At 34.1% G+C, this 17008-nt stretch overlaps 1 protein-coding gene across 1 annotated transcript; it reads left to right on the top strand.

Annotated features, from left to right (window-relative positions):
- Positions 1 to 3212: 3212 nt before the first annotated feature.
- Positions 3213 to 5920, top strand: LOC110116286 (probable galacturonosyltransferase-like 1). The gene is made up of 2 exons (XM_020849807.2): positions 3213 to 4529; positions 5601 to 5920. The coding sequence occupies exon 1, from the start codon at positions 3469 to 3471 to the stop codon at positions 4501 to 4503; it is 1035 nt and encodes a 344-aa protein (XP_020705466.1). The 5' UTR covers positions 3213 to 3468; the 3' UTR covers positions 4504 to 4529; positions 5601 to 5920.
- The last annotated feature ends 11088 nt before the right edge of the window (positions 5921 to 17008 follow it).

The following is a 17008-nucleotide window of genomic DNA, read 5'->3' as shown; positions in this document are numbered from 1 at the left end:
ACTAACGTCGAACTTCTACCCGACGCCGGATTTTTCCGGGTCGGGTTCGAGTCGTGTTTCAAGTCGTGTCAAAAATTGACACCCCTATTACTTGGTATTGCTGACGTGACTCATTCTTATTGGTCTCAGAATATAAAACTGCATTCAGCGCCGGCACAAAATAATTTCTTTAATAGAAGATGATAGGTCACTGGTTACTTGTTAACATCAACAAAAACATTTCAAAATTACACAAGCAACCCTAACATCTGTGAGATTAACAGGTAAGGACAGTGATGACTGTGATCAGCAATTGATTTCATTTATTTCGTGAACCTTTCTTCCTAACCTCCTTCACCTTCCACAATGTCGAAGCCTGAAAACGACGGTACAACGGTAAGTCGGTAAGAGCAAACAACTGTAAAATTACCAAAATTAAGGGGGTTTATCGCTTAAAGACGACTCCATCCTCTCTTCCTCTACGGCATACGTGCCCTTTTTTATGGGACGGAATGGCCGTTCCCTTATTTCGTACGGCATATTCTGTCGGTTCTAATACTTAGGATTGCCAAAAACTGATCCTGCCAGACCGTCTGATCTGGACCGCATAAAAAAATTATGCTTAAACTGGACCGTTTATTATTTAATTTATGAGTTGGGTCTGAGTTAATAAAAAAATATATTTGAAATTGATTTAATAATTATTCAGATTTAGATTAAATAGGTAATATGTAAATTAAATAATAGATTTGGGTTTGATGGAATTTGGTTCGAATCATATTCAGGTCAAATATTTTTGACCATATAATAAATGAGTTAGATTTAACCCACCAATTCTAAAATTCTTATTGTCCAATAAAGTCATGATAATTAAAAAATATATATTAAATAGGTAATACACGTCCATTGGTTTAAATTAATTTAGGCTTCGTTTGGGACAGCTTTCTTATTGCTTCTTAAAGCAATTTTTTAGTACATAAAAATAACTTTAAGAAGCAAAAAAGAAAGCCGCCCCAAATGAAGCCTTAGTGGCTTAGCACAAAAAATTTAAGATGAGCCCCTTAGAACTTACTCAACTCCATAAGCCAACTAGGTGTGCTTGTCTAGTATCTATGGGAACTTAGCTAGCAACTTCACATAGTTCCACACTTGCTTAAAAAGTCTTAAAATGCATATTTAATATGATTAAATGGATATAATTAGCATATTATCCTTTCATGGTAAGTATTTATTAGTCTTTACCTTGCAAACCTAAAATCAATTCAAATTGACCCCATTACTATTCAATTTTGGTTAGGCAAGTTCAACTTGGGTTACTTGGATAAAATTTGTCAATTAGAATTAGTTGGACCGTGTTTATCCAAAAAATTATACGATATATATAATTATTGTGTGCCGGAACATTTACAGTGATAGAGAGGTAAAGAACTTACCATCTTAGTTTTGACTAAAGATCTACACACAAACATATAAAAGAGGGGTGCAAAAGTTATGAGAGGCACATGAATTTTTATGTGAAAAATAATGAAAAAGGTAAAAATCGCAACGTCTTGCTCAATTGAAAAGATTATAATAGTGTTTTTTTTTGTTGATTATAAATGATGATCTTCCTCAGGAAAGGCGTCAGCTCGATGTAGTAAATATGCATCGTATAGAGCAAATTACATGATTTGAGTTGAAAGAATCCAATGACACGAGAGCTAATCTCAGTAAATATAAGAATATTTAGGGTGAATTTAGAGTGCTCCATGAAACGGGCCATATTGATTATCTCAATTATGGAGAGTTCAAAAACATTTAAGTGGATTAATGATGTCAAAGTACAATAATCTTGGGCTCATTGTATCATCTCATTGAGTCGCTTGATTCGACTATAAGCATGTCATATTTAATGATCATTTGATCATCCACTGAATATTATAAAACTTCCAAATATGTATAAAGTCATCGATTTAGGCCCATTTGGGTTTAGATTGGACCAATTTCGATGCCATTAGGTTCGTATCATCAAAACGTTGACTATAAGTTCATTAAAATTGAAAATCAGATAGTCATATATTTAATTTTTTTTCAATTTTAAAAGTTTCTAAATTATATATGCTTCGAGATTCATGCCCCATTAATTTTTTTTTTGTGACGAATAAATGTGTTTGACAAGTTGAGTACATGATAGTCAGGTTTATCTAAAAATCTTGACCCGTATAATAAATATGTTAGATTTAGATTCATTTTGAATCAACTATGGATAAAATCTAAATTGATAGCACTAATACTCTAATATCTAATAATTTGTCATTCTCAACGTGATAGCAATAATGATTCTAAGAACATCAAAATATTCATTATATTTTTGAAGTATGAGAATCCCATATAAATAATTATGCTGTCGGCAAATACAGATCTATTGATGTGGATGATAGGGTATTCTTTCTAATGGTGCCATACATGACAACAAATAACAATTTTGTCAAAAATTTAATGAAATAATTATTTCATATAAAATTAGAGCTTATCATTTTTAATGCCCGGCGATTATCTTTTTTATGAAGGACACTTGGAATTGATTAAATGCCCGGCGTAACCCCAAGCTTATCATTTTTAATGCCCGGCGTAACCCCCGACCAAAGGGTGCGCTGTCCCCTGCTAGGGCTATCAAAATAGGGTGACACTTGGAATTGATTCGACACTATTCGACCCAACTTGAACTCGATCCATTTTTGAAAACAGGTCAGTATTTCAGACCCAAATCTGACCCGCTTCAAGTTCAGATCGACCCGACCCAACATGGAATGGGAGTAACTGGAATTTCGTCCAGATGGGATGGACAAGTGACGACTGAATGATGGATGGTCACAACAGGTCGGCAGACGATCACGAGGAACCTAGAACTCTGGACGATCATGATAGGCCGACGGATGGTAACATGTTAGAATTCATCATCATGCTCGTGCTCGACTGTTAGAATTATATCAGAACTGAGGTTAAAGTCAACAATAAGACCCTATTGATTGAATCAATCAAATTTCATATCAAACTTAGAGAACATTGTTACATGTTAGTGAAAAATTAAGATGATATCTTAATAAAATTTATAAGCCTATTATGATGTATCCATAATAATAAAATATATATAAAGTTATTTAAAAAAATAATAAGCACTAAAAACGTAATTATTTGAAAATTAGTATAAATTACCACTCTCATATTGGATCCGACGGCAAAAATGAAAAAACACTCTTAACCATCTGATTAGGATTTTAATCTTCCTTAATCCTTCCGCCATTCTTTCTGCGCGGCTTTCTCTATAAAGGATTTAAATCCCACGCGCTACCACTCACCCCAATCCCAAGGAGACAGCAGGTAAAGACGACGACGACGAAGAAGAAGAAGAAGCGAAATCCTACTGGCAACCGAAAGGAAAAACAGAACATAAAAAGCTTGAAACTCCTCGATCATCCTCCACACGCAAATCTCGCAAAAGCTGCTCAAATGCTCCTCCATGTCCTCCTCTTCTTACTCTCTTCATCGTTGGTGGCGGCGGCAGCGCCGCCACGGCATCCCGGTGATCTCCGCTTCCGCGAAGCCCCCCAATTCTACAACTCCCCCGGTTGCCCCCGTCCTCTCTCTTCATCAACGGATTCTCCCTGCTCCACTTCAAACCTCGTCCATGTCGCCATGACGCTGGACGTCGCCTATCTCCGCGGCTCCATCGCCGCCATCAACTCCGTCCTCCAACACTCATCCTGCCCCCAATCCATTTACTTCCACTTCCTCGCCTCCAAAGCCATTCCCTACCTCAACTCCACCATCTCCGCGACTTTCCCCTTTCTTCCTTTCCTCATTCACCCCTTCGACCCTTCCCTCGTCTCTGATCTCATCTCCACCTCCATCCGCGCCGCGCTCGATCGTCCCCTTAATTACGCCCGCTCCTACCTCCCCCGTCTCCTCCCCTCCTGCATCTCCCGCGTCGTCTACCTCGATTCCGACCTAATCCTCGTCGACGACATCGCTGCCCTAGCCGCAACCCCGATCCCTCCCCCTTCCGTCCTCGCCGCACCGGAATACTGCAATGCGAATTTCACCTCCTATTTCACCCCCACATTTTGGTCGAATCCGTCCCTCTCCATTGTCTTCGAGGGCCGGAATGCGTGCTATTTCAATACAGGGGTGATGGTTATGGATCTGGATAGATGGAGGGAAGGGGGTTATACTGAAAAGATTGAGGAGTGGATGGAGTTGCAGAAACGGATGAGGATCTATGAATTGGGATCATTGCCGCCGTTTCTGTTGGTGTTCGCCGGAAGAATTGCCGCGGTGGATCACCGGTGGAATCAGCATGGGCTGGGAGGGGATAATTTTAGGGGATTGTGCAGGGATTTGCATCCAGGGCCTGCTAGTTTGTTGCATTGGAGTGGAAAGGGGAAGCCATGGGCGAGGCTTGATGCTGGACGACCTTGTCCGTTGGATGCTCTTTGGGCGACTTACGATCTTCTGGAACCACTCGTCTCCATTGATGATTCCTGATGAGAAATTTAATCCTGGAAACAAAGGTGAGGGCTTATTTGTTGTTTGTAGATAGAAACACTTTTTTAAAAAAAGTATTGCATTTGTTTGATTGATTGGACGAAACAAAATATCACCATAAGTTTCCGCCATATTTGGTTTGAAGGAATTGTGAAAGAAGCCATGAAATGAAACAGAATTTAGGTTTGCCGATCGGTCTGATTTGGACTTCCAAATAATGGAGATTACGTTTTGAAAAGAAATAAAATAAAAAATGGATGAAAATGTTTTTTTTAATTTGATTGATAAAAAAATTAGCTCTTAAAAATCATAATAAAATATACGAAATTGAAATTTAAAAATAATATTAATATATTTTTGATGTTATTAAAAATATAAACAATTAAATATTGGATACATAAATACATAAAAATAATATATTAAGTATGTAAAATTTTCTATTAAAATTAATATTTTTAATTGTTATTAGAAAAGGATATGTGAGTTTCAATAATAATTTGATCATTTTTATCTCAAATTTCATTAGATTTCAATAAAAATTATAATTACAAAAAAATTTCTCTAAGTAAATTCAATTTTACTGTAAAATCAATATAATTTTATAAAGTAATTATAATTTTATATTTCACAATTCCTTCAAACATCAAATCATTACTTTTAAAACAAGCTTCTTCTACAGATAATCATAACGGCCTTATATTGTTTATCTTTCCTTATTACATAAGCCTGATGAAATATGTTGAACACTGCAAAATGTATGGCTGGTTCATGTAATAATAGTACAGTTCAGTATCTCTCAACTTTTTGAGGGGTGACGTGTGTAAATTTTGTTTGTTAGAGGGGGTTTTGCGTTATATGGTTGTAATTCACGTAAGAGTCAAAACTTTTCAGTGTAATTAGGAGTTGAATTGGTTATTTAGTTAATAAAAAATTTGCAATCTGCCGGTCTTTGACGCTTCGTATCAATTCATTATCGTGGTGGCTTTTTTATTTTTATTTATTTATTTTTGTTTTATTATCTGTTCCATAGCGCATAATTAGAGTTGATTATCGGATGCTTTATCGCTTAAGCTAGCTTTATATTTATTTTATTCTAGGGCACGTGCTATCCTTGCTGCTTCCTGTCTTCCACGATGATCACCGACACGGTTGGTCATCCTCGCACGTGTCGGTGCCGTTTTTCCCAACGTGGCATTATCGTCGTTTTAAATCCGGCGATCTATAACTATTGTTGATGATAGAATTACAGCGTTGCCACGAGGTAATAATTAGTTAATTAATTAATTGCTGATGCAAAGGAATCTACTAATTGACTTATTAATCAACAAAGGTAATTAGTAATATATATTTATGGCGTTAGAATGCTGAAAGCTTTTAATTCTAAAAGTCTCTCGTTTAAGTTGAATGAAGCCCAAATGAAGAGCTCTCCACGGGTTTCTCGTTGGGTACCCATTGGATATATCTACATTCTGTACAGGACTGGTTTTGCCCACCCATGACAGCATTCGGGATATCGTACCCACCCATACACACCCACTTTTCATGTTTTTTGAACGCATTCCACCACGCAATGATGACCTTGAATTTTGTTACCATTTTATTTGAATGTAAACTTTCGAGCCTCATATTAGGATTTATCATTGTCGCAACACGATTCAGTGCTGAGTACTGCACAGTGAGGATTGCGTTAATATACGGCATATGGTGATTAACAATGTAAATCTATTTATCCTTTGATGTTGCGTACCCACTTATATCCAACCATGAGGCCATGGATGTTCCCATATACGTGGATGGGTGTGGTATGTGTACCCAATGCAGGGTTATGATGAAGATGCTGATAGCGTCCCACTCCCATCTGTGTCGTATATTGGCTGCTTTCATAAGCTCCACAAGAGGAGCATTAAATGTTATATTAGTCAATTTAATCAAGTGAAATTGCAATCAATAGATTCAATTTGGGCCTATAATTTTATTCGATTAAAATTTCATAATTTTTGTCAACTTGATAATAATTCAAATTTTAATTGATCTAAAATTTAAATCACGCGAGAATTATTCGCTTGAAATTAATTGAATTCAAGTTAAAATTAGCTTTAATATATATTTAGTTTTGTACTTTTATGTAAATATAGATCAGAATAATTGGATATAGTTTAATTCTTACACGCAAGGGTCAAAGTATGCAGACGTCTCTAAGCATGAATATGGATAACAACTATTATGTACTATTTTAATATTTATTAACAATAAATGAAATAATATAGGATTCCCCACACATTGGTAAATCAAATATATTTATAATTTAATACTAATAGTAATACATCTATAGGGAATTCATCTGAATCAAGCACACAAAATATAATTAAAATTTTGAAATATTAATTGAAGGATCATATCACAGAGCCACCAAATCTCACATGATTGGGTCAAATCGAGCATCTTGACGAACTAGCTCTGGATTAGATAATTATGACATCATTCATTCACTTTAATACTAAAAGAATAATATATAGGTCATTGGAGTATTCTTGATTTGACTATATTTAAGGAGTATGCTAATCTCCTAAACTATAAATAGAATTTCAATCTCTACATAAGCGGTACTTGTCTTGAGATACAAGGGAGTCAAACATTTAAAGAACTTTTGCGTTCTACTGAAATTTCTTCCCATCTCCATCATTGGGACATTACATGATAGCCACTATCGAATCATAACTTGACTACAGACAACTAAAATCCATCCCCGACTATGGTCATTCTGCCATCTTTACCCGACTTCAATCTTTTAACCATCATTGGCCCTCCAAGAACTATCTTTCGAATGTGATCCTTCAACCATGCATAATCACCCTATTATATTAATTCAACCAACGTCACTCAATTATGACCCTCAAACCATCATCACATGATTACAGTCCTTTGACGATGATCACCCAATTAGGTTATTTGATCTCCAGCCATCACCCAACCACGGTTTTCCAACTACAATCACTTGACTAAGTCATCTCACAATGATTGCTCAACTATATGCCTCTTAACACAATTATCCTAATAAGATCCTCATACCAACATCACCCAATTATATTTTTATGACTACTATCAACTGCATACGATCCTTAGACCACCACCTTGATTACAACCCTTCGACCCTATTGCTCGACTGCAATCCTCAAATCATTATGAGTTAATTACATCAACCTGCTAACTTCATTAGTGCCATTTACAACAATATTAACTCCAGATCCTTTGACCACCCCCTTGACTTTTTTTTTTTCCCCTAATATCCACCACAAAATCTATATTGTATGATTGATATCTATCAACACCTTTTTCAATCACAAGAAATGACATTACTTATAACCGATGAAAATACTAATATAATTATTTCAATTGGATTAGGTTCCAAGATTTTTCACATAGAAACCTTAGTTATATGTTTCAAATCTTTTTTTATCAAGACGTGTGTTGAATCTTTGAACAAAATTAAGGGGCTGCTTGGTTGGCTAAAAAATGAATGTAGTGTAATATAAAATGAATACTTTAGAGATGTTTAATGAATGTAAAATATATATAATTAAGTGAAAGTTTTTTTTTTTTCATTAGAAGTAATGAATGTAGTGTAATGTTCTAAGATGGTGACACCCGACGGGTGGTAGCGATGGCAGTGGCTGGTGGGAGCAGCCAATGGCAGGTGGCTGCGGCAGCCTATGGTGGTGTCCGACAGCACCAATGGGTGGCAGAGGTGGTGGGTGCCGGTCAAGCTACTTTGCTTGTGGTATAAACAGTTCTCGCTTAAAATTGGGCAAATTTAATTTACTTCAAAAATAATCAGAAATGATTTACACTGCATTTATTTTAGTTTATTTTGCATTCCCTTTTCATCCAAATAAATACTTGAATTTTCAAAACCCCTGCATTTGAAATATTTTACACCACTTTGCATTCCAACCAAACATCCCCTATCACACCGAATTTTTTGACACGCAATAAATACTTTTAAATAAAATCAACAAAATCATAAAATTATTTATTACGCTCAAAATATTGAGAATTTTACAAATTAATAAAAGATAAATTTTACACTTAAATTTGCCGCGTTGAAACAAACGCGTGCTTCACGAATAATTTGAACACGAGAGATCTGGTATGAGAAGACAAAATACTATTTTGTTAGCGCAAGCGTTCACACTTACAAAGTTCATCCTAATTCTTTTGGATCCTTCCTTCTCTTTTTTTCTCTTTTTATTTATGTAGTATGAGGAAACGCTACATTTTAAAGCGATCTTATAGTTAATAAGGAGACAAAACCCAATAATACAATTTGTTTTTTTTTTTTGAATTGTTCATAATGAACATATCACAATGATAATTTTGTAAATATGCTAAGAGAGCTTTACTTATGATCTATTCGTTCAAACAAAGTTCTTAAATCATATTCACTCAAAATTTTTACTATTTTTCATAAATTTTTGTGAGATGAGAGATGATTTCTTATGTTCAAATCTATTATAGCACTGTAGTGACTATTTTTATAAGAGTAAAATTTTTCAATATTCATTAAATCTTTCGAAAATATATTTTTTTTCTTAACAATTGTAATTACAAGAAGCAGATTATTTATATGTCATTTAAGTTTTGTTTGGGATGTTTTTTGTACTGTTTTTTAAAAAGCTTTTTTGCACAAAAGTTTTTTTTCTTTATTTTCTAAAAAGCCACTTTAAGAAGTAGTAAGAAAGCCATCCTAAATAAAACCTTATCTCTTAGAGAGTCTGTTAAGGAAACCGACATGTCACCTTGTATCAAAGGCATAACCGGTCATTACTTGTACTCAGTCTATATATACACTCATAAATGTATCTGTAAACTTAACTTCTTGAATAATATTTTTCCCGCTTTCTCCCGCTTCTGTCTTCCTTCTCCGTCTCCCTTCTCTGCCGCTCCTACCATTTTCACAGAGTCGTGGCAGAAATTCAAAAAAAATTCATTAGATTTTTTTTTTAAAAAAAAATTAACTGTAGGAAATGTAAAATTTATGAAGCTTCTTGCTGTTTTAATGGTTAATATATATACTTTTAAACAAACAATAAAAAACAAGATGTAGGTATTAGTCTATTAATTGAGAGATTAGGTTAGCATTCACTAATTAAGCTCATGAGTTAAGAGTTTGGCAAAATCATCTAACAGTACCAAACAATTAGGAAATTAGGAAGTCCTTTTCTCTTTGTGCATAAGCTGAAGGAGGTGTGATTTCTCTTTGCCTTGCTCCTGAAGTGAAAAGTAAAGGAAGCCATACTCCCTCACAAAATAATTTTTTTAACACACATATTTCATATATAAGCTCGAACTCTTAGTGTGCCTTGTTGTTTACCTGTATAATTAAACGGATCAGAAAAAACATAAAAATTATATATATATATATATATATATAAGCTCGAACTCAAAACCTCGTGATTGATAATCAAAGCTCCAAACCAACAGATCAATAGAGGCGCATCTCACAAAATACTTTTCATAAACTTTATTCAGCTTAAATTATAAGATATTATTTATATATTTCACGCATAATTAAAGCAATTCAGTACTTTAATTTAGGGGTGGTTAGTAGTTACTTAGCTTTATCACGTCATTTTCATTTCTAGGCTATGATCTTAAACGTGGGATCCATAATCTCTTTTTCCTAATTTCCTCTATGAAAAAGCCATTTTGGCAACTTGTGAAGTAGGGCTAATAATCATATTTGATTTTTTTTTTTCAAGATCAGTGAGAAAACTAAGTTTTGATGTGAATTATTGAACTCAACAGCTCTTGGATGCTGTCAAATATCTCAATCAATGTTATTTATTGGCCTTAATTTTGATCTTTAAACTTCTTGATCTAAATTATTTTAACTAATCTAATTGTCAAATTGCGATTCAGTGACTCTGTTGGAGTAGGAGCATTGAGAGCTTTGAAATGACGTTGTAGTTATTGGTTGGTAGGAGAGTTCAGCACCAACAACTACCACCAAACTACTATTTTTAGTGACTTACAACTGGTTGGTCACCCAACCTAGAGCTAGCTAGGTTGATTGAGCTAGCTCAAAAGTTCATCATACAAAAATTATTTTTTTTCGGGATAAAATCCACGTAATGAGGCCTATGCGTTATGTAAAGGCATATTACGAGTTCTTAATGAATCAACAACCTCCTAAAAAATATATCATTTGAAGAAAAACCTACAGATCATTGATCCAATCTATTACAAGATAAAACACAAGAAAAAGAACCAAGTTGCCCAACCAACAAACATCGAGGCACAACCGAAAGAGAGCAAACAACCAAAGCACTAGCAAGAAAATGAACTACTTTCTTTTAGACTTTCCACTACGACATTTGCCAGCCCTTCGTGCAAAAGCTTTCTCATCATCCAATTACTTATTATGATTAAGATATATCTCTCTCAAAATCGATGGATATACCTCAATTATTCTTATTTTTCATTTAAATTTTTTTAGGTCAGATAGAATTCTAAAGTTTTAAAAGCATATTAAAGTCTCCCATCAAACATTCTAGTGTCTTGGATTTTCTCTCTATAACCGTCTCATAATTTTCAGTTGATCATCTTCAATGTTTCTCAGTCTTCGATCACTGATCAATTTTGGTTCTTCATGTGATGCTTACCGCATTTAGTTCATTTCTTTTCGTACCAAAAATAAAAAAAAAATAAACAAAAGGTTGTCATGACAATATCACACTGCGCACTAACTCCAAATGTCTTGTCCACCTACATCTAGGAAAAGGGTTATAATGCCAGCCTTTAATCGCCTACCAACTCAAATAGTCAAGTCCACCCTCTCATTCTAAGAGAAATTTTATTCTGATCGCTTCCCTAGTCATCCACAACAAGGGACTCTTAATGCTACCCTTTTTTTTATTATATTAACGTTACATATACTTCAAATTAAAGCTGTCAAATTTGGGTGACGAGTCTAAGTTCGGATCTAATTCGAAAATGATTCAACACTTTTCGAGCACCCAAATTCGCTCAGTTTTTCGGATTAATATTTTCTAAGTCATGCCTCTCGTAATTACTTTAGTCATTTTTTAAAAATTTCGCGTATAAAACCACAAGTTTCTATTCCTTTTTATTTCTACAATTATGTATGAATCCTTCTTCAAAACTACTCAGAACTAAATCTCTCTTTCTCTTGACAAAACCCTTCTCAATTTTATTTATCAAATGAGAATTCCAAGCATAATTTATGGAGAAAATAACAGCCAACAACTCTCTCTGTGTTGTTGCCCTCATCACTTGCCACTTGCCAGTCTCATAGATTGCAAATTTGCAACATAAAAAAGTGATGCAAGGATTGATAACCCCTATGGTGACTATTTTAAGGCCTTAAAATGTCTCAATTGGCATAAAATTGGCAGCTTCCCATCTCTTTCCAACCATCTAATTTAAGGTTCACTATACTTTTTCTTTCTTTAATTGCAATGTCACATTCCATTTTTATACTAAAAATGCCAAAATTATTAACTCTAATCAATCCTTTTCTTCTATAAGAACTTCTTATCATTTTTTTTTAACAGAAAATTATATTAATAATAATCAAGAAAACAGTACAATTTGAGAGAGAGTTAAAGAAAAAAAAAAAGAAGAAAAGGAAAATACAATAAAGTGCGGGATGATCTAGTGTGTTTACTATTGATAATATATTATTAAATATTGACTAAAATATCTCTCAAAATCGATGGATAGACATCAATTATTCTTATTTTTTATCTAATTATTTTTAGGTAAAGAGAATTCTAAAGCTTTAAATACATATTAAAGTCTCCCATCAAACATTCTAGTGTCTTGAATTTTCTCTCTATAGTCGCCTCATAATTTAACTTGATCATCTTCAACGTTTCTCAATCTTCGATCACAGATCAAATTTGGTTCTTCATGTGATCACTCCCTTCCATCTAAAAGATGATTATGCTTATCACATTTAGTCACCCATCAACTTGATCATTTAGTTCATTTCTTTTCGTACAAAAAAATAAAAAGGTTGTCATGACAATATCATACTGCGCACTAACTCCATGTGTCCAGTCCACCTACATCTAGGAAAAGGGTTATAATGCTAGCCTTTAATCGCCTACCAACTCAAATAGTCTAGTCCACTGTCATTCTAAGAGAATTTTTATTCTAGTCGCTTCCTTATTCATCCACAAGGAGAGGAGAAATTATTCTGTACAGACTCCAGAGGTAAGGAATCATTCGTATTTGTTGCTTATTTACTGCGTATTTTAAAATATGCAGTAAATACTCAGCAAATTCTCAATTGTGAGTATTTAATGAGTTTTTGTTGATTATTTATTACATATTTACAACCTTTTGTTGATTTGTTACGTATTTGTTGCTTATTTACTGCGTATTTTAAAATACACAATATATAAATAATAAATACTCAGCAATCTGTACAATTCTCTACCTCCGAAGTCCGCACAAAATAATTTACCCGATGAGACTCTTATTGCTAACTTTTTTTATTTATTATTATATTAATGTTACATATACTTCAAATCAGAGGAATGGTGGCCAATTGTGAATCAAAACTCAAATTCATGCCTCATCATTACATTTTAGTCGTTTTTGAAAATTTCCTATCCTTTTTATTTTTACAATTATGTATGAATCATTATTCAAAACTAGTTAGAACTAAATCTCTCTTTCTCTTGACAAAACCCTTCTCAATTTTATTTATCAAATGAGAATTCCAAGCATAATTTATGGAGAAAATAACAGCCAACAACTCTCTTTGTGTTGTTGCCCTCATCACTTGCAACTTGCCAGTCTCATAGATTGCAAATTTGCAACATAAAAAAGTGATGCAAGGATTGATAACCCATATGGTGACTATTTAAGGCCTTAAAATGTCTCAATTGGCATAAAATTGGTAGCTTCCCATCTCTTTCCAACCATCTAATTTAAGGTTCACTATACTTTTTCTTTCTTTAATTGCAATGTCACATTCCATTTTTATACTAAAAATGCCAAAATTATTAACTCTAATCAATCCTTTTCTTCTATAAGAACTTCTTTACATTTGTCAATATAAACTTTTTGTACTAATCTTCAACATCAAAAGGTGTCAAACAACTAAAATCATAGTTTATCACCAAATTAAACTCTTTTTTTTTTAATTTTAATGAACTTTAATGTAATTCTTGTTTATTTTTGCTCCTCATAAGTGTCATAATAAGATAATTTTTTAAATATTTTTTTTGATATTTTTAAACTTTATTTAAATAATTTTATTTATATGATAAATATGTTACAAAATGAAATTTAAATATTTAATAAATATCAAATTCGTATAACAATACGTGTGTGACAATCAAAACATTGAGAATTTGATAGCAATAAAAAATGAATATTAAAATTTTAATGAGAATTTTGATATGTGTTATGAGTTATGTTGTAATTATTCCGGTTTAAGTGTTATGCATGTAATTATCTAATTTTTAATTTATATAATGTATTAATATACCATATATGTATCAAATAGAAAAACAATAGCATCTTGTTGTTCATTCGCCTTTCCTTTGTGGTGATTGGGCCACAACATGTGCTTGTAAGATATATTTACAATTTCTATTCATAAAAATTGAAATTTACAAATTTCTTTCTAATATAATGTTGTAATTTGTGTAGAGTTATGGGCCCAAATAAATTGAATTACTTTTAATCAATAAAATCAAGCTAGGAATTGAATTCTTATCGATACTTATTTAATTTTGATCAATTTGAAATTGAGGCGCTTCTTTAGGATAGCTTTTTACTACTTTTTAAAATAATTCTTTAGTACAAAAATTTCATGTTCAAGAAATTTTTTTACTAAAAATTTACTTTAGAAAGCAGTAAGAAAGTTGTCCCAAACAAATGCCGAATTGACTCTATTTGAAGCAATAAATAATAAGTTCAAGAGTCCTAACCACATTAAAATTGAGTATGGGATTCACAATCCCCAAGTTTTAGTTTTTGGGCCCATAAGAGGCCCATTGGGGAGGATAAACTTTCTTTATAACTACCCTCATAAAATAAATTTCTAAACTCTAAATCCTAAACCCTAAAATAGACCTTAAATCCAAAAAAAAAAAAAAAAATTACTCTTCCTTTAGTCAGGGTTCTAGCCCTAGCAATTGTTCGTTCCCTTTCATCTCTCCATGGCCATTATTCTGCTTGGATTCCTTACCCCCGGTGACTTTTCCTCCCTATCTCTTCTTTTATTTTAGTTTGTAGTTGCTTTGAGGCTTGGATGGCAGTTAACTAGTTGACGGATCATGACTTTCTCAATGGGGATAAAAAATCTTGTTCTTTCCTGCAAGCCCTGTATGGGGCTTCTCTTTCATCTGGGTTCGCTGATCTCAAACCTTCAACACATCGAGGGCTTATGTCTTTTTGGATTTCTAAGGAAAAAATTTTCTCCTTTGCTCAACCTTTTGAGTTTTCGTTGGTTGGCAAATTCTCGAATCGACGTCCTCCTCTTGAGTTGATTCATAAGTTTCCCTTCAATTTGAAATTGATCAGTGATTGCTCCATAACTGTTTTGGATTCACACCACATTATAATCAAGCTAGCGAGTGAAATGGATTACAATAGAATTTTTTCCTACCATTCTTATTTTGTCTCCAACTGCTATAAGAAATAGTTTAAGTTGTCTCCTTTCTTTGATATAACTATGGAGTCGTCGATCATTCCTATTTGGGTTTCGTTCTCAAATCTTAGGCCTCAACTGTTTTCACCTTGCATTCTTCATGGTTTGGGTTCGCTTTTGGTTGGCCATTGTAAACTAATAACGCGACTCCCGTTGGCTCAAGGCCGTCTAGTTCTAGGGTGCTTATCAAACTGAATATCTCTAAATGTTATCTTGAGGCTATTTGGATTGATCCTGATAACTTAGTTTATGTTCAAAAAGTAAATATGGAGGGGTTTCCTTCATTTTGTGAACACTATAAAGCTCTTGGACATTGTAAAACTAATTGTTGTATCCTTCACTCCCATTTAGTTCGAGCACCATCTAAGCATATTGTCTATAATGTGGGAAATTGGTTTAATGATCATGTTCTTTCGAAGGCTACAATCGCTAATGCCTTGCTTCCTCCTATTGGTGATAGTGTCGGTCCTGTTGATGCTCATCAATAGGTGTCAAATGATGTGAATCTCAGGTTGCATGTGTTAATCTTAATCGTATGGCTGCGGACACCCTTATGAACCCAACTCTCATTGTTAAGCCTTATGTTATCTTTGTGGACAATCCGATTGCTTCTCCGGTTGACCCATTACTGATCTCTGGTGTTGGGCATATTGAGGATTGTGATCATCCTCCGATTGTTCCTATGGTTGTTGTTTCACTGATGGTTTTGTCTTGTGTGAGTAATGTGGGTGTTGTGCCTATTGTGAATCATTCAATTTGTACCATTTTAACCCCTCTCCTACATGTTGTTAATTATGTCTTGTGCTCTCCTATTGTCATTTTGGCTTTAGGAAGGGATGAACCTTCCTCTCACTTCGATCATATGCTAACTCTCACTAGGCGGGTGATCATCAGGATTGCAAATCCATAATTGGCTACTATAACTTTCTCGGGCCCTCGATCTCTCAGTATCATGGAGTATCAAGAAACAATCCACGAGCATCCTCTCTTCCACGGAGGCTGAATATTGAGCACTATCATTAGCATTGGCAGAAATAATTTGGCTCCGTCGTTTACTTCAAGAGTTTGATTGTCTATCGCCCTCTCCCACACCATTATTTTGTGACAACACATCTGCCATAGCTCTAACAAACAATCCTGGCTATCATGCACACAAAAAGCGCATTGAAGTAGACTGCTACTTTATTCGAGATTGCATCAAGAATAAAAGCATCATGTTTCATCATATTTACACCAAGGATGAACTAGCAGATCTCTTTACGAAATCTTTATCAGTCTCCCGCTTTCAACATATCACAAACAAATTCATCACCATACATGATGCATCAGTTTGAGGGGGCATGTTAACACACCACACAGAGGAGCGAACGTGGTTCCTCGCACTTGAGCAGAAGGCGCAGACATAAAGCTGCGATACATTTATGAACAAATTAGCTGAACCGTAGAAATATTCTCATCTGAACCATTGATGTAAAACTCACCGCTATATATTAATATTGTATACAGAAAAGGACATATGGGAAAACTACTTCACCTATGTTATTTTGTTTCTTCTTTTATCTCTCTTTTCAGTTTTGGCGTTGCAGGTTAACAAGAGCAAAGTTCGGGTGATGACTATTATTAATGCTGGAGTAGCCTTGGCCATTCATGTCTTACTGAACTGGATTTTTTAGGGTTTCTAAGCTTGGTCAAGGACTTGTTTAATTTGGAGCTGCGATTGCTGGAAATATATCATGGTGGCTTATTAACTTTGGTCAGATGGTTCAAATAATAATCTAATTCTTTAGTATTTGCATAGTTTGGAACTGTTGTGCT

The sequence above is a fragment of the Dendrobium catenatum genome, unplaced genomic scaffold, assembly GCF_001605985.2.
Source record: "Dendrobium catenatum unplaced genomic scaffold, ASM160598v2 fragScaff_scaffold_601, whole genome shotgun sequence".
Classification (NCBI taxonomy): Eukaryota; Viridiplantae; Streptophyta; class Magnoliopsida; order Asparagales; family Orchidaceae; genus Dendrobium; species Dendrobium catenatum.
The sequence above is the reverse complement of the archived record's forward strand: the minus strand, read 5'-3'. Positions and strand labels throughout refer to the sequence as shown.